Below are 19,038 nucleotides of genomic sequence, written 5' to 3'. Positions count from 1 at the left end.
TGAACTCTCAAGTCCTGGCTGTTTGGTAGCTTTCCAATGGCTTCAAATGGACACTCCCCATCCCAGCCACCACCATCTGTCTTTTCTTGAAGTTCTCAGCTAACATGGGTCTGCTATAAGCTCGTTAACAATCTCTGAATATGGCTCTATTTTCTGATTATATCTTTATTTAAAATGATTAATATTTCTAGGTGTTTAGAAGGCATGTCAAATACTCTTCCTTATTAAATATAAAAACACTTTTTCATGCTAATATTACCAGTAAATCTGATTCACTTAGAATTTATCCTTACATAAAGTGTCAAGAATAAGTCTAATATTTTTTTCTGTTGTGATTTGGTCTAATAGCATTATTGAAAAGTCTATATACTCCCTACTGAATTAAAATCTCATTATATATTTAAATTTCATGTGCAACTTAATGACATTTCCATTCTGTTTTCTTACTTATAATCTTTCTGCATGTGCCTTCTGAGGCTGCCTTAAATTATTTTGGAACAAGAATATGTTTAATTAAAATTAAATTACATAATGGAAGAAAGAGTAAAATTTTCTAAAACCAGAGAGGAGGGAAAACTTTTTTGTGACTCAAAATTCAGATTCAAGACTATACTTTTAGGGATCATTTCTATAGTTTGTTACTACAGAAGTTTCTCTGAAGATGGAGAGTTTAAAAAAAATTTAGATTCAAAACAACAAAAGACTAATAATAAAATTGGCAACATAAAAATAAACAGCTCTTGTATAATTAAACACACACACACACACAGACCCCCCCCATACCCCCCCCAAAAGCAAAGTAAAAAGACAAAAAGCTAAAGAAAAAATACTTGCAACTTTCATCAAAGACATAAAGTTTAGAAAGAGTTTCTAAAATTAGGAGAGATAAAAGATCCGACAGAAAAATAGACAAGTGACATACCAGGCAGTTCACAGAGAAAAATCTGGACCTTTAACATTCAGATCAGGAAAAGAAGAAGTAGAATAAAAGAAAACAGAAATAGGCAGAGAAGCAACAGAACAAGAGGAGAACCAGAAAGGACAGATGTCAAGAACAGGGAAGTCAGCAACGTCAAAATGGTAGAGGATGCTACAAAGGTAAGGCTAGAGAGAAAGGTCCCTGGATTTGGTGCCTTGGGAAGTTACTGATAACATCCTGCTAAGTAATTTCAGAATATTTTAGAGATTATAGCAACCTCAAGTTGAGCTGGGCCCAGTGGCTCATGCCTGTAATCCACACTTTGGGAGGCTGAGGTGGGCAGGTAACTTAAGCCCAGGAGTTTGAGACCAGCCTGGACAACATGGTAAAACCCTGTCTGTACAAAAAATACAAAAATCAGCCAGGCGTGGTGGCACGCACCTGTAGTCCCACCTACCTGGGATGTGGGATCACCTGAGCCCAGGAGGTTGAGGCTGTAGTGAGCGGTGATCATGCCACAGCACTTCAGCCTGAGTGACAGAGTGAGACCCTGTCTCCTCTATCCCCCAAAAAAGTCCAACATCAAGTTAATTCAGCCTAACTCTCTCTCTCTCTCTTTGGTATAAGTAAAACAAGAAATGTTAAGTGGATGGCCTAAAGTCATATAGCAATTTGATTTTAGATGTGAATATGCTCATTTTCACAATAGCAACTACCTATTAGCTAGAAAGCATAAAAGCCAGAGAGCCAGAATGGAGGATTATTATTATTTCTCCTGAAAAACGTTCTGCTATTCATTCACCCATGCCGTACCCCACCTTATGGTGAGTGATGATAAAGTACGTGAGCAGGCCTTATTTTCCTCATTTCACTGGCAGAGAAACTGAGGTTCGGTAAGCTCAACTGCTTTGCTTACAGCCAAAAAATAAACATGCTGGGAAAACAGAGTACTGACAATCAGTTCAGCACTCAGTTTTGCCAATACTATTTTGAGCATTACTTTATTTTCAGAGAACAGAAAATGAGATCAAAAAAAGGCTTAAGGTAAAAGCTTTTATACCCCAACTTACTCACTGCAACCAAACACTGAAGAAGAACCACACAAAGTAGCAAAGACTTTGAAACCTAAACACTATCACCTTTTGGAATGACTAAGGTGCTTTGTCTGATTCAAGGAACTACTCTGGCCCTTAAGTAAAAGTTATCCTTACCTAGTCATTTACTGCTTTGGGGACTCCACATTTGAAAAAGCTGAGATACAGTTCAATGGCATGAATTATTCTGCCACCTTCAGGTTAATTTGGTCAGTCAAAGTTGATGAGATGAGGGAACGAGCCAAACAGGGCTTATTCTTGTAGTAACTAAATAGCTATTCAAATACAGTAGTATACAAAGTTGATGCTTATTTACACAAGTAGCAGACAGTTTCCTGTTATAAAATGGATTTTGGATGAGGCAATCCTGTGTTCATAAGCTCCTAAGAAAAATAGGAAACTGTCTATTTCTACCTCCCCACACGAAAACTGCTGAAGTCTTCTAGAAACTTTATAGAGCTGAAAGAAGAAATACCTGTCTGTATACCATAAGGTCTCAGATCCCAAGCTATTCCCTCAGCCACGTCCTTTCCTTTCTTAGTTTATCCTGCACTAAACAAAACTGTCTGGAATTCATTCTTTAAAGGTTTATTTATGGTACATAGAGACTGTTTATGTGAAGCAGGGTATTTGCCTATTTCCCTCTTGGGACAGTGTTTAAAACTACAGGGATATTTCCCTCTCTGGCACTTTCTGAAATACAATTAACAATACTGGATCTTTTTTCCTTTTAACAAATCTGGTTTTTATTTAGGGAGGGGAGGAAAAAAGTAAAGGGTCTGAAGTTTCCCAACAAATTATTTCAAGCCTTTGAGAAGACAGTTTTAGGCTTTTTAAATAGTGTCTTTGTTTGAAACTCCCCATTACCCCCACCCTCTCACTCTGACCATTAAAATGTGGGTTTTCTTCCAAACTAGATTGCTCAATTAAAGCCCTTCTTTTGTAATACCCCAATGCTCTAAATGGAAAAAGGACTGCTGTAGGCCACCTCGTGAAATTTTTTAAAGGCTCCTGGCTTCTTTTGATCTTTAAAAAAAGCCAAAAACACATATAAGCTACCTGGTATTTTCAATATCACTATGCCACTCACTAACATGCAAACTTGGGAGGATGGAACGAACGGGGAGTCAGGGAGGAATGCTGTGCTTTGGTCTCTGCATTTGTGAAATGGGACTATTATCTCCCCATTCTTCCATCACAGAGTAAGGCATCCAATTGAGATAGCAGATGTGAAACTGCTTTGAGTCCTTTTGAACAGACACTATATCTGGCAACAATGTACCCTCAGTGTAAACCTGAAGAGACTTCCCTCTGAGATTTCTGACAGTCTCACTTCTGGCCTGGAGTCAGGAGAATCAAGATAATTATTCCTTCAATACCAAAGACATGGTTTACCTTTTAGTCAGGCTCTCGTGATTCCTGTTCAGGGACAGGACTCCATTTTCTAAGCACATACTTTTAGCCATTATATATTCATCTAAAAGAGCAGAGTACCCTTTCTAAGAGCTACTAATAAAGGCATATTACTCTGTTAGAAAACTCTTTGAATAAATGACATTATTTTATGAGTCCCAGACTCCACTAGGAGAACTCAAGACACAGTAAAATGTGACTTCCACGAGCTGAGAATTTAACTCTTTAGTACCAATTCCCTGCACCCTGCTGGAAACCTGAACTTACTGCACTTGGCGTGCACCCCCCAGCCCCCACCACACCTCATCAAAACGGCAGCTCCATTTAATTTGTTTAACAATGATTTGAAAAATGCCCTGAAAATGTTCCTTCAATTCAGCGCCAGATGAAACATTCAACTGAAATGATTCCGTTGATTGCATGCCGAGTGCACACACAACCATCACTACCATATAACTGGGGGGTTGAAGCTACTTCAACTGCAGAAAATCAGACTGCTTTTATCAGTCTGGGGAAGTTTTCTGCTGGGAGCAATTTGAAGGGAATAGTTAGGCGTCTGTGTTTCTTGGTAAGATGATTTTAAAAACAAGAAGTCCTCAACCCTGAGGAAATGCTTCACATTGGTTTGCTGGGCAAGTGCCAAGTGTTCTGGGGGAATATATACTTTATCAAACAAACCCATTCCAAAGGTCACACAAGTCAAGTGGATACTTGTGGATATTAGCAAGATAGTGGTTTTCCCATGGTTTTCCCCTGACTCCCATGCTCGTTCTAAGCATCTTTAATCTCCTGGGAAAATTGAAATTAAAGCGAATTAAGCAGATAGGGCAGTGAGTGAAGGGTATTCTGCACTCTTCTGGAGATGACTGCAAGAGCCCTTCCTGCCCCAGGTCCTGACCAGCACTCCCAGCTGCTCGTCCCCAGTTTGCCATCCCAATGCAGTCACCCTTGCCATACCCTTACCCAAATGTGATCTGATGTTGACCAGACTACTGTCTAATTACCTGTACGTCGATTTTAGAAGCTGTGAGTTGGCAGACACGGCCACATGAGGCCCACACATGTGTTTTGTTAGGCCCACAAAGTTTAAAAAAAACCAAAAAACTTGAATTGGTTGCCAATGTTTAAAAACCAGGAGATTCCACATAAAAATCCAGATTTCCGGCTTCTCTTTAAAAGTCTGGCAACATGGGGTTCATACTCCCCCATGACAGCAAGTGGCTAGAGCAGGCTGTGGCGGCCCCTTCAGATGGAGCAAGCACTCCTGGTAGAACAGACATGACACCGCCCTGCTGTGCTGCTCCACCCGCAGCATCGCCAGCACGGCCCTGAGGGCATCTAAGTTAGGACCCTAGGCTTGCTCCTTATCTGCTCATATCTCTGTTCCTGCGCAGCAAGATGACTAGCTTGCAGCATCTTAGAGGAAGCAGCACGAGGCAGTGGGAAGAGTCCTGGACTGGTGGTAAGTAGGAAGATGGAGGTCTTGAGCAGCGTCTTCAAGTGCAACAGATTGAAGAGCTAGAACCAATGGCTGCAAGCTGCAGGGGGGCCAACTTTAACTCAACCCAAGGAAAGACTTTCTAACACCCCTGGATTCACTCTTGCTTCTGTCACTACCTAGTTACACAGCCTTGACTAACAAAACACTTTGAACTTCAATTCCCCTGTCTACCAAGCAAGTACATCATTGAGGACTCATAGGTCTAAAATTCTCTGGTTCTTTATGTTCTATGGGGAAGCATAGTATAGTGAAAAAAACATATAGACTTTAGAGTCAGACAGGATTGGATTTGAATCCCAGCTCTCTTCCTTAAGATATACTTTATTGCTGAAAATGAAGATGGTGGTCAGGCTGTGTCTAGTAAGTAGTCATCAAGATGGTTTGTCTAAGAGTTTCATCCTGATGTGGTGGTAGAGGGGGCCACATCCCAGTGGGTAAGTGGGCTATTTTCAAGGCAGTAGATGCTCCTAGTGACGATTATTCAAAAAGAGGTAAATACTTAGGAAGAGAGAAGTAGGAAGGTGAGCAGATCTTGGGCACAAAAGGAAGACGCTGTCTTGACTTTGCTTTTGTCTTGATCCTAGACACAACTTTAGAAAAAAGGCTTTTATCTCACTGAGGTAAGCCAGGAGCTAAACAGAGAGCAAATGGGTTTTACAGAATTATTTGTGAATCTCTTGAGATACTTTTTGATCTCTGGCAATGTCATAATTTTTTTTTTAAAAGACAAATATACGTGAGTCAATAAACCTTCTGAAAAAGAAAATCTGTAAAAATAAAATGTCTTCTACGAATGATGAGGGACAAAAGACAACAACAAACAAAAATTGTAAACACACTCATTCTTTTCCAAGTAAAAGTCATCTTAAAAAATTTACCCAAATAGCAGCTTACCTTAAGATCCAGTGGCAGCTTGTTGGAGGTGAACACACTTAGCTTGATCTGAGGAAGGCTGATTTTGAGATTTTCAAAGTAGTATCGAACTGGTGTTCCACCTTGCTCGACTGTCTTTTCATGGAGGTTTTCATCGTATTTTTCAACCTCTGGTACAAAGGCAAAATTAAAAAGACAAAAAAGAATTTCTTAGTCTCATGACCCAAACACTTATATTCACATTGAAAAAATTCACCAAAAAAAGTAAACCGTCTATCACTCCCAATTTAGTTTGTGAGAGTACAGTGACGTGTATAGTATCCTGATGCCACTCTTTCTGAGAGTAGGTCTGTTTCGTGTTGTTTAGCAGAAAAGAAGACTAGCATTTTAACTTGTGACTCTGTACCATCCAACAGATGTCATCTTCAGAAAAAATAATCCAGATGGAAAAGCCCAAGGCCACAGGTATATTTGTTAGCAATGTTATTATTATCAATGACCCAGATTATCTACATTGATTTTCCTAGCATCATATCCAAATAAGGTCTTGGAGTGCAGTGAAACTGAATCAAAATGAATATCACCAATTAATGAATCTGAGTGCAACATAATGCCTGAGAAAGAATCAGGCTACAGGCCATGAAGAGCTAACATCACTTCAAGAAGCACCCTGTCTCCTAAATGGTGGACATCCATTTAAATAGGACAATCAAGGCAGATTTTTTACTTGCCATCCCATGAAATAAAAGGAGAAGCATGGGCTACAACATAGCAGTGTGCTCTTTGTACTTGATGTTGTATGCACATCCAACTGGACAGCACATTTTGCCTTGGCATCACGTGCCTTGGAAATTATATCGACGAGCTGGCACGTACCTGCTCATCAAACACATTTATGGTGTAAGCTATTATCACTGCTACTCACAGAAAAATGACACTGCCAACAGAGACCTGCCCACTTGTGCTGAGGAAGCAGAAACAGCTACAGACAGGATGGCAGGTACTTTACGGAGCAGCAGGACTGGGCTTGTGGATCTGAGGGCTGCATGCTGCCTCTGTCCCATCAGCACTGGTGACAACATATCAGAAACATGGAAAGCAACCTCTGAGCTCCCACTCCAATGAAAGGCAGGCCAGGATTTTACAAAAGTCTAAATCCATGCTTGAGGAGAAATTTATTACAGCAATTTATAAGAAAATTTATAAGAAAAGCATGTCGAATCAAATTTAAAATAAAACTTCCCAGGAAGGTACCAAAACAGAATGGATACCTGGCAGGCAGGCTCCCAAGTGGCTGTCTGAATACAAATAAACACTGGCGTTCCAACCCAAAGTGGAAAACACAGCATTAAACAGACAGGATCTTGCTCTTGATCCCAAATACTCTTAAAGCTTAAATTCTAAATCTGAGATAAAAAGAACAAAAATATTTTTCTTGCATTGTGTGTATGGATGTACATGTGTACACACATTCCCAGTAATTTTTTTCTCTAGCCAACATGGTCAGACAAACATAAAAGACTCTTTCTTATCATTTCTTCAGGCTCAATATTTAGTTTAGGCTTCAAAAGACTGAGTATTATTGAATTTTTTTCTAAGCTGTGTACACAGTCCTGAAAAGCCCATCTAAAAGGAGGAGGAAAGGCCATGAGGAGGAATCTAAAAGAAGCAACCGCTCAATTATTTCTGGAGCACTGCGGGAAACCTGGGTTTTTCAACAGCTTATCTTACTCTCTTCTACAAAGAAGAGAGTAAAGTAACTAGAAACCTTTGTAATTACAGAAAGGCACAAGGGTTTGGATGTCAAAAGTTGACGAATTGACGCTAGCCAATTTTATTTTCTCAACTAAACCAAAGGAACTGCCGAAGGGATTTCTGATTCTTGGCCTGGAGTCTGTTTAATAAACAAAGGTTAGGAAACGAAGTGGCGTGCTAAATGACTAACATCATTTCTGTCATCCTAGAGCAGACGAATCAAAAAATGCAAAGCAAACAGCAATAGTATACTGCTTCCCAAAGGTGTACCACTGCATACTCCAGGATTCCAGAAGACCCTCTGAATGGCTGCCTTAGTTCACAGAGATAACTCAGACAACAAGTAATGCTTTGAAAAAGCACAACTGAAACACAAGCCTTAGCTTCTTAGCTCAGGCTGAGATGTGGAGAGGGAGACTCTCAGACACCAAGGGGCCACCTATTTTACAAACAGGCTCAAAAATATCATCTTTGGACCAATTCCCAGACACAGACATAGAACACTCAACATTACCTGATTCTGCTTGATCGTAGCCAAAGAAACTTAGCAGCTTAAGGAGCAGTTTCTCCTCAATTTGCACTGTGAATCTCTGAGCTGTGATCATCAGATGCTAGAGATAAAGAAATTCTGATTTAAAGTGTGAACATCAGAAGGAACATTCATCTGTGCCACCAAGAAGGCCTCAATGACATGGTAGGTTTCACTAATCATATGGCTTTATAACCAAAATGCCAAATTATTTCTGGCTTATCTCTCTATATATTGTTATGATTAACCAAAAACTCCCAAAAGATGTTTAACAGATGGTTTGCCATTCTACGGTTTGGTCCCCAGGAAATCTGGGCCTCATTAGTCAGAATTCCAGCCTCAGATGCCCTGCGGTGCAAGAACTTTAAGGTGTATGCTTAGATGGACGGCAGCTAGTTTAGGGAGGAGCATGGCTGGGCTTGTGGATCTCAGGGTTATAGGAAGGTTTGGTCCCAGCAGCACCGGTGACAAAGGACGAGAAGTATGGAAAGCAACCCCTGGTCGGCTCCCACTTTTCCAGAGTTGGCTGCTGGAACAGCTAGCTTGTGTGTGGAGACCCCTCCAAGAAAGAAAGTTTATGATTTGTAACTATCTGCTTTTGGTAAACAGTGTGGTCACTTAGGTAGCAGCATGCCTGTCTCAAGGTCAGACCCGTCACAGCCCCTGCCCAATATCTCAGGGTTATCCTGTCTGTGTGTGTTTGTGTGCACACCTGCACACACATCTCTCTGTCACCCAAGCTGGAGTGCAGTGGCATAATCATGGCTTGCTGCAGCCTAAAACTCCCAGGCTCAGAACCTCCCACCTCAGCCTCCTAAGTACCTGGGACTACAGGTGCTTGCCACCAGTTCCAGCTAATTTTCATATTTTTTATAGAAATGGGGTTTCACCACATTTCCCAAGCTGGTCTCAAACTTCTGGGCTCAAGTGATCCGCCCGCCTTAGCCTCCCAAAGTGCTGGGATTACAAGTGAGAGCCAGTGAGCCCAGCTGGGGTTATTCTATTTTTAATAATAGATCTGGATCATGCCTGGTCCACACCAATCTAGAAGATGCTACACTTTCCTATAATGACTTCACTCTCATGAATAGACTCTGGCCCATATGGATTCAGTACTAACAAACTATCACCTGCAAGGTCACTGAAAACACAACTGAGAATACAAAGTGCCAAAAGGAGTAGTTCCTGTCAATTCCTCCAAACAACCTATTATGTCACACATGGCTTAACCCTGCAGAGCTATTCCCATCAGCATCCAGCACTGCGCTCTGACACTTGGCTGTGATGCAACAAATCAACCTTCCAGCATGGCATCGACCCACCAGCCTCCCCCACCAGCCCACCTTGTAGATGTTGGTCAGTGCACTCTTACTGGGGAACCTCACTGCGTTGACTTGCACGGCTGGTCCAGTCTCAATGACCTCATTCTCATTGTTCAGGGGAGTCACATACAGCATGAAGGGCTGCGTGGTGCCGATGAGCTGATTGTCCACCTACAACCATGAAAAGGTAACAAAGCAAAAACAAAAACAGAACAGTGGCTCGGTTTTCATTTTTATGCTTGAGTGGGGCCTCGTAATGTGCAGGCTGCTCAGAAAGCACCCTTGTCATTTCACTCGATCTCAATAGCAACTCACAAAAGGGCAGTCATAATAAAGTTGGCAGTCATAGTAACAGACGCTAAACTTCATTAGGAGAGTGCTTCGCTAACAGAATAGATTTTTAGTTTTCTCACCACAAAAAAATAAGTATGTGAGGTAACACACACATTAGCTCAGTTTAGCCATTCCAAAACATGAAAGTATTTCCAAACATCATGTTGTACATGATGAATATATACAATTTTTTTTTTTGAGACAGGGTTTCACTCTTGTTGCCCAGGCTGGAATGCAATGGCACGATCTCAGCTCACCTCTACCTCCACCTCCCAGATTCAAGTGATTCTCCTGCCTCAGCCTGCCGAGTAGTTGGGATTACAGGCACGTGTCACCACACCAGGCTAATTTTGTTTTTTGTTTTTTTTTTTGAGACGGAGTTTCACTCTTGTTGCCCAGGCTGGAGTGCAATGGCGCGATCTCGGCTCACCGCAACCTCCGCGTCCTGGGTTCAGTCAATTCTCCTGCCTCAACCTCCTGAGTAGCTGGGATTACAGGCATGCGCCACCATGCCCAGCTAATTTTTTGTATTTTTAGTAGAGACGGGGTTTCACCACGTTGACCAGGATGGTCTCGATCTCTTGACCTCGTGATCCACCCGCCTCGGCCTCCCAAAGTACTGGGATTATAGGCGTGAGCCACCGCGCCCGGCCAATTTTGTATTTTTAGTAGAGATGGGGTTTCTCCATGTTAGTCAGGCTGGTCTCAAATTCCCAACCTCAGGTGATCCACCTTTCCTCAGCCTCCCAAAGTACTGGGATTGCAGATGTGAGCCACTGCGCCTGGCCAAATGTATACAATTTTTATTCATTGGTTAAAAAATCAACTATTTGAAAAAAGGAATTTTAAGTCCATGACCTGCTGAATGAAAAAAATTTAATTAAAAAAGTAAAACAGGTGATACTAAGTGCGAAGCTCCACGCTAGCCACTTCATATACATGATCTCAAGTCACACCACACCTATAATGCTGGTGGTTAAACTAAGGGCTTTGCTGCAGTCCTTATGAGAACTTCATGAGCTCTGTCCTTATGTTATAGATGAAGAAGCTCAGAATAGAGGCCCTTGCATAGGGTCACACCACTAGTCAATGGCAGAGCTAGAAATTGAATCCAGGTCTGTCTGACCCCAAGACTGGCACTCTTAAACATAATGCTATCAATGCTTCTCTCTGGCTTCAAATTCCTTGAAAACAATTTAGAGAACCAGTAGCTCAAATGGCTACCAAATGGGAACAGTTCCCTCTACTAAAGTCATCTCCCTTCTCAAGAACGAAACAATTAAGTCAGTGGCATTAGGGTTGACTCTATTTACGCAGCCCTGATCAGTGCCATAACAGAGGACAATCACCACACTGAGATGTACATGGATGTCTGGAGGCTCCTTGCAGGAAGCAGCCACCTTCCTGTTCTGTCTCACATCAAAGGTCATCACCAGGAAGAGGAAAGAGGAGAGACCATCTTTCTGGGTACCCCTAAGAGACTATCTGCAGGTGCTTTCCACATGCTACCTCACATATCGCTTCCTAAACCACTAAAGGCTAGGTATTATTCCTCCCCATTTTACAAACAAGTAGGCAGAGGCTTAGAGAAGTTCAATTACTTGCCCTCATTCGCACAGCTTGTAAGTGGAAGAGGTGAGATACAAATGCAGAAATTTCTGGCACTGAATCCTCTGACCTCTCCCTTGTATTGCACGGATTTCCACATAGACATTTTTGTACAACCGGAACTGACTTTCTTTCTGTTGGTTCTCACGGCAGGGATAAGGGCAAGAGATTTGGAGTATTTTTCCTACTTCCATTCCTGCCTCCTACAGTGTGTTCTCTGTATAGCAGCCAAAGTGATCTTTCAATAAAATAGAAATCGAGTCATGTACCTCCTTCCTTGACACTCTTCAGTGGTGTCCACTTCTCTTAGGATAAAACCAGACTTCTTACTGCAGCTACTAAGGCCTGCATGAACTGGCTACCACCAAATTCCCCAGCTTCCTCACACACTGCCCTTCCAGTTCCCTATCACCCTCGCCCAAGCCTCCTTATTGTTTCTACAATGTGGGCGAGTCCTTCCTTCCTCAGGGTCTCTGAATTGCCTGAAACGGTTTTCCTAGTGACCATCTCTATGGTTTGCTTATTCTATTCCTCCAACTTTCGGCTCAGCTCTCACTTCCTCAGGAAGATCTTCCCAAGCCACTTTTTCTAAAGTAGCACTTTATCTAAAGTCGCCATTCTTTACAGCAGTTATCACAGAATGTCATTATTCATTTGCTTGCTTGCTTGCCTACATATTGATTGGCTGACTTTCTCTCTAGGCTGTTGGCTCAAGAAGAGCAGAGCCTGTGTTTTTTAAGTCATAGCCATTATCTCCAGAACGTAATACAGTGTCGGGCACACATCTGATGCTCAGTAAGAATGGACTGAATGAATGAATCATTACCTATCTCAACCAATATATGAAATGACAATAACGGGCTCAACCATACTGTCTTCTCCTTCGTTTTTTCACTAAATACATCTGATACAAGTTGTAGTAACAGAATTACTAATTCTAGCTACTCTTATTTTCCCAGTTAGATCGGATGTTTCCTAAGGACAGGATCTCTATTTTCTATTTTAAAAAATTCCTTCTCGCAGCACTGTAGCCACAGTGAAACACAAACCTGCTTATTTTCTATGATTTGCAGCACACATCAAATAAAGAGGCATTATAGTAAAAAAAGCAACTTTTTAAAGTAAAGAATAAAGTTAAAGAAAATAATGAACAGCAAATGGTTCCCTGAATCATCTCTGTAAGGTCAAAAAAAAAGGAGGACAAAGGGAAATAGCTGCAAGATACTTTCTATCTGTGCACAAACGAATAGGATATGGTTAGCTTAGCCTGAATTCTTTGTTATTCGTGATATATAACAAAAGAAAAATTTCTTCTGAAAAGAGGTTCTGGCATCGATAATCTGGATGGAACTGCACGACACGTTAAGGGAGAGGAGGAGTCCCAGTCACAGGAGACACACTGCACACTCCCAGTAAGAACGCAGTTTGTCCATTTCAGGAAAAGACCCAGTCTAGGGCTTTGGGTCCTTCTTTTGGAAATGTTTACCAGGAAGTAGTTTCCTGAACATATTTAAACTTTGGTGAAGGTTATAAAGGAAAAACATTCCAATATGACATTACAGAGAGATATAGAAGTTGTTTTGACAGCACAGTAACAGTACTCTGCCAAAAACGGTCAAAATCAACTTTTTCAGTACTCTGAAAGTTAATAAAAGGCTTGCAACAATCTAAGGAGCATTTATTCAAGAAAGCAAGTTGAAACTCAGTAAGAACAGTGAGCTCTGTGGCATTTTAATTTGTCCTATTCTCTTTATCTCCACCCCAGCTCCACAGTAGCCTGGAAAACCAATGGCCCTACAATCAAGTGAACAAAGCAGTCCTAGCCGACACTACAGGGGCCAGAAGGATTTTGCAGCACCCCCAAAAGCTCCATCGCCGACTTGTCAGCTTTTGGCTTATCAGGCACCTCTCTCATTCCTGATATTAATAATCTGTGCCTTCTCTTTTTCTCCTGATCAGACTGGTTAGAAGCTTATTAATTTTGTTGATCTTAAAGAACAACCTTCAATTGCACTGATTTTTTTGTCTACTGTGGTTGCTGATTTCTAGTTCACGAATTTCCACTGTGATCCTTACTATTTCCTTTCTTCTGCTTATTTTGGTTTTAATTTGCTCTTTGTTTTCAAGTTTCTAAAATGACAACTGGGCTCACACTTCTGAGACCTTTCTCGTTTTCTAATATAGTATTTAGTGCTATAAATGACTCTTTAATACTTTGGCATGATTCCACAAATTTTCAGATGTTGTGTTTTCATTTTCATCGGTTCAAAATACATTCTAAGTCTGTTTTGATTTCTTCTTTGACCTATGGGTACTTAGAAGAGTATTGGTTTTCAAATATTCAGGAGGTTTCCTAAACTACCTTTTTCTTCTTTTTACTTTAATTCCATTGTGGCCAGAGACTGTACTGCGTATGACTTGAATCCTTTAGAAGTTGTTAAGAATTGTTTTATGATTCAGAATGTGGTTAATTAGGTCTAGTTAGTTGATACCACTGTTCAAATCTAGTACATCTTGATGATTTTCAGCTTATTTGTTCTATTAATTATTCAGAAAGTGTTATCAAAAGCTTTAGCATATTTGTCAATTTCTTCTTTCAGTTCTATCAGTTTTTGCTTCATGTATTTTGAAGCTCTGGTGATTACATATTAAAAAGTTCAGGCCGGGCGTGGTGGCTCATGCCTGTAATCCCAACACTTAGGGAGGCCGAGGCAGGCGGATCAAGACTCATCCTGGCTAACACTGTGAAACCCCGTCTGTACTAAAAAAAAAAAAAAGAAAAAAAAAGAAAAAAAGTTAGCTGGGCGAGGTGGCATATGCCTGTAGTCCCAGCTACTCGGGAGGCTGAGGCAGGAGAATCGCTTGAACCCAGGAGACAGAGACTGCAGTAAGCCGAGATCGTGCCATTGTACCCCAGCATGGGCGACAGAGCGAGACTCCATCCCAAAAAAAGAAAAAAAAAGAAGTTCAGATTTGTCACGTCTTCCTCTTTTATCTTTAGGAAATTACTTTCTTTTTCCCACCTGTGATGGTGAATACTGAATATCAACTTGTTTGGATTAAAGGATACAAAGTATTGATCCTGGGTGTGCCTGTGAGGGTGTTGCCAAAAAAGATTAACATTTGAGTCAGTGGGCTGGGGAAGGCAGATCCATCCATATTCTGGTGGGCGCAATCTAGTCAGCTGCCAGCAAATATAAAGCTGGCAGAAAAATGTGAAAAGGAGAGATGGGCCTAGCCTCCCAGCCTACATTTTTCTCCCATGCTGGATGCTTCCTGCCGTTGAACATCAGACTCTTAAGTTCTTCAGTTTTGGGACTTAGACTGTTCTCCTTGCTCCTCAGCTTGCAGACAGCCTATTGATACTTAATAAACTCTCCCTGTGTGTGTGTGTGTGTGTGTGTGTGTGTGTGTGTGTGTGTGTGTATATATATATATATATATGTGTATATATATATATATATATATAGAGAGAGAGAGAGAGAGAGAGAGAGAGAGAGAGTCAGGGTTCTCTTAGAGGGACAGAACTAATAGGGACATACCCCCTATTAGTTCTGTCCCTCTAAGAGAACCCTGACTAATACAGATTTTGGTACCAGGAATGGTTCTAGAGAAACAGAATATTAAGGATGGAGTTCTTTTTTTTTTTTTTTGAGATGGAGTGTCGCTCTGTTGCCCAAGCTGGAGTACAATGGCGCGATCTTGGTTCACCGCAACCTCTGCCACCCGAGTTCAGGCGTTTCTTCTGTCTCAGCCTCCTGAGTAGCTGGGAATATAGGCAGGTGTCACCATGCCCAGGTTTTGCCATGTTGGTTAGGCTGGTCTCAAACTCCTGACCCCAAGTGATCCACTCACCTTGGCCTCCCAAACTGCTGGGATTACAGGTGTAAGCCACCATGCCCGGGCAAGGATGGAGTTTTTTAGTTGGTTTTGAGGTTTCTGGAGTTGGATGCTTAATATAACTAGACCTAAAAATGCTTAGGACTCTACTTCTAATAGTATGGAGAACACTGATAGTCCTTGGCATGAACTGTTTGGATTGTTATGCAAAATAAATGCATTTGACACTCCTGATTTCCGCTCATGAGAAGCAAGGAGTTTAGTGACTCTATACATTAATACCTTTCACAATATGAGGAAAACCAACGAACATAATGAAGCTGGTTGGTTGCTCCTAAGTTCAGTGGACAAGTGATGAAAGAAAATGATGAACTCAGGGATTCTCTCTCCCGGCTTCAGAAGCAGATACTGAGCCTCAAATCTGTTAAGATTGCCCTGAGTGAGAGTCTTATCTCCTGCAGAGAAAGAGCTGAAACTGTGAAAAAACAGACACAAGCTCTTTCTTATCATGCAAATGGCTGATCTGCAATGAAAGATGCATGCACAGCCTCATCAGGTGTCTACTGTTAGAGTGAGGGCATTGATTGGAAAAGAATGGGACCTTGCAACTTGGAATGGGGATGTGTGGGAGGACCCTGATGAAGCTGGAGACATTGAGTTTGAAAACTCTGATGAAACTTTTTTTACCAGAAGGAACATCTTCCCCATCCCCAGTAGTGGCAACATCCCCTCCCTGACCCATGCTGTCATCAGCCTTTCCACCTTCATCTGAGGAGATAAACCCTGCACTACCTGAGGCATCAGTGATGGCCTCCCTTGAGTCAGGTGCTAGGCAAAATAATACTGATTCGCCTCAGGAGCCACCCCCAACACCCCTGTTTGCTTCTAGACCTGTAACTAGACTAAAATCCTGGTAGGCCCCTCGAGGTGAGGTTGAGAGTGTGACCCAAGAGGAGGTGCGCTACACTTGAAAAGAACTGTTTGAGTTCTCCAATTTATATAGACAGAAATCTGGAGAACAGTATGGGAATGGATATTAAGGGTATGGAATAATGGTGGAAGGAACATAGAGTTGGATCAGGCTGAATTTATTGAGGGCCCACTAAGTAGGGACTCTGCTTTTAATGTTGCAGCTTGGGGAGGTTAAAAAAAAAAAAAAAGGTTCTAATAGTTTATTTGCTTGGTTGGCTGAAATATGGATTAAAAGATGGCCCACTTTGAGTGAGCTGGAAATGTGTTTGATCTCCCTTGGTTTAACGTAGAAGAAGGGATCCAAAGGCTTAGGGAGACTTGGATAGTGGAGTGGATCTGTCACTTTAGACCTACTCATCCCAGCTGGGAGGGTCCAGAAGATACACCCTTGACCAATGCCCTTTGAAACAGATTTGTAAGAGCAGCACCTGCTTCTTTGGAGAACCCTGTAATTGCTCTTCTCCGTATGTCAGATCTAACGGTGGGAACCACAGTCACTCAACTACAAAACTCAAATACAACGGGAATAACTGGATCCCGGGGTGGCAGGGGCCAAGTGGCAGCATTCAATTGTCAAAGGCAAAGTGGGCACAGCTACCGTAATGCACAGCAGAGGCAAAGTGGCAATCAGAATGTCTGACTCGTGTAGAGCTCTGGCATTGGCTAATTAATCACGGTGTTCCTAGAAATGAAATTGATAGGAAGCCTGCTGCATTCCTACTTAATTTATCCAAGCAGAACAATTCTAGGTTGAACAGACAAAAGACTAGTCTGAATTATAAATAAAGAGAATCATGGCCTCTCAGTCAACTACTAGACTTGAGTCAGTTTACAGACCCAGAACCCCTTGAATGAAGGGGGGGCTGAGTCACCTTGAGAAGAACCCTACTATGTTACTGACTATTTATACAGTGAATCTTTTTCCCATCCTTCCTCAGGGAGACCTCCAGCCTTTTACCAGGGTTAACTGTGCACTGGGGAAAGGGAAAGGATCAGACATTTTGGACACTACTGGACACTGGCTCTAAGCTTATGTTGATTTCAGGGGTCCCAAAACATCATTGTGGTCCTCCAGTTAAAGTAGGGGCTTATGGAGGTCAAGTGATTAATGGAGTTTTAGCTCAGGTCTGACTTACAGGGGGTCCAGTGGGTCCCCAGACTTATCTTGGGGTCATGTCCCCAGTGCCAGAATGCATAATTGGCATAGGCACACTTAACAGCTGGCAGAACCCCTACATTGGCTCCTTGACTGGTAAGGTGAGGGCTATTATGGTGGAAAAGGCCAAATGGAAGCCATTAGAGCTGACCCAACCTAGAAAAGTAGTAAATCAAAAACAATATCACATCCCCGGAGGAACTGTGGAGATTAGTGGCACTATCAAGGACTTGAAAGATGCAGGGGTGGTGATTCCCACCACATCCCTGTTCAACTCTCCCATCTGGCCTATGCAGAATGACAGTGGATTATTGTAAGCGTAACCAAATGGTGACTACAATTGTAGCTGCTGTACCAGATGTGGTTTCATTGCTTGAGCAAATTAACACATTTCCTGGTACCTGGTATGCACCCATTGACTTGGCAAATGCTTTTTTCTCCATTCCTGTCCACAAGGTCCATGAGAAGCAATCTGCCTTCAGCTAGCAAGGCCAGCAGTATACCTTTACTGTCTTACCTCAGGGGTATATCAACTCCCCAGCTTTGTGTCATAATCTAATTTGGAAAGACCTTGATCATTTTTTGCTTCCAAAAGATACCACACTGGTCCATTACATTGATGACATTATGCAGATTGGACCCAAACACACTGGACTTATTGGTGAGACATCTGCGTGCCAGAGGATGGGAAAGAAATCCGACTAGAATTCAGAGACCTTCTACCTCAGTAAAACTTCTAGGGGTCCAGTGGTATGGGGCCTGTGGAGACATTTCTTCTAAGGTAAAAAATAAGTTGTTGCATTTGTCCCCTCCTACATCCCTCCTACAACCAAGAAAGAGGTACGATGTCTAGTGGGCCTATTTGGATTTTGGAGGCAACACATTCCTCATTTGGATATGTCACTCCAGTCCATTTATTGAGTGACCTGAAAGGCTGCCAGTTTTGAGTGGGGTCCAGAATAGGAGAAGACTCTGCAACAGGTCCAAGCTGCGGTGCAAGCTGCTCTGTCACCTGGGCCATATGACCCAGAAGATACAATGGTGTTTGAGCTGTCAGTGGCAAATAGGGATGCTGTTTAGAGCCTTTGGCAGGCCCCCATAGGTGAATCACAGCAGAGGCCTCTAGGATTTTGGAGGAAGGCCCTGCCATCTTCTGCGGGTAACTAATCTTTTAAGAGACAGTTCTTGGCCTATTACTAGGCTTTGGTGGAAACTGAACCTTTGACTATGGGTCATCAAGTCACCATGTGACCTGAACTGCCTATCATGGACTGGGTGCTTTCTGACCCACCCATCTAGCCATAAAGTGGGTTGTGCACAACAGCATTCCGTCATCAAACGGAAGTGGTATATAAGGGATCGGGCTTGAGCAGATCCTGAAGGCACAAGTAAGTTACATAAGGAAGTGTCTCAAATGCCTATGGTCTCCACTCCTGCCACCCTGCCTTCTCTCCCCCAGCCTGAACTGATGGCCTCAAGGGGAGTTCCCTATAATTAGCTGACAGAGGAAGAGAAGACTAGGGCCTGGTTCACAGATGGTTCTGCATACAGGTATTCATCGACTTACGACCTATGCAACTTATGACCATTCAACTTTACGACCACAATCGCTAGCCACGGCTGCTCCGTGTCCGGCAGCACAAACGTTGCCAAGCTAGGCGTACAACAGTGTGGACCAGCTTCCGGCAGCACTACCATTTCCGCGTGCATATAGCCTACTCAA

The 19,038-nt window shown here is 42.3% G+C and overlaps 1 protein-coding gene and 1 pseudogene across 1 annotated transcript in view; one reads left to right on the top strand and one right to left on the bottom strand.

Moving 5' to 3' along the window:
* Positions 1 to 19,038, bottom strand: part of VPS13D (vacuolar protein sorting 13 homolog D) — a 301,395-nt gene that overhangs the window by 110,193 nt on the left and 172,164 nt on the right. Inside the window, exons 60-62 of the mRNA XM_017504510.2 lie at positions 9,428 to 9,577; positions 8,070 to 8,166; positions 5,822 to 5,970 (exon numbers count right to left, since the gene is read on the bottom strand). Coding sequence (XP_017359999.2) covers positions 5,822 to 5,970; positions 8,070 to 8,166; positions 9,428 to 9,577 — 396 coding nt within the window. The remainder of the gene's footprint in view (positions 1 to 5,821; positions 5,971 to 8,069; positions 8,167 to 9,427; positions 9,578 to 19,038) is intronic.
* Positions 604 to 682, top strand: LOC119468086 (annotated as a pseudogene).

This window comes from Cebus imitator, unplaced genomic scaffold, assembly GCF_001604975.1.
Source record: "Cebus imitator isolate Cc_AM_T3 unplaced genomic scaffold, Cebus_imitator-1.0 Scaffold15, whole genome shotgun sequence".
Classification (NCBI taxonomy): domain Eukaryota; kingdom Metazoa; phylum Chordata; class Mammalia; order Primates; family Cebidae; genus Cebus; species Cebus imitator.
This window is presented reverse-complemented; position numbering and strand designations above follow the sequence as displayed.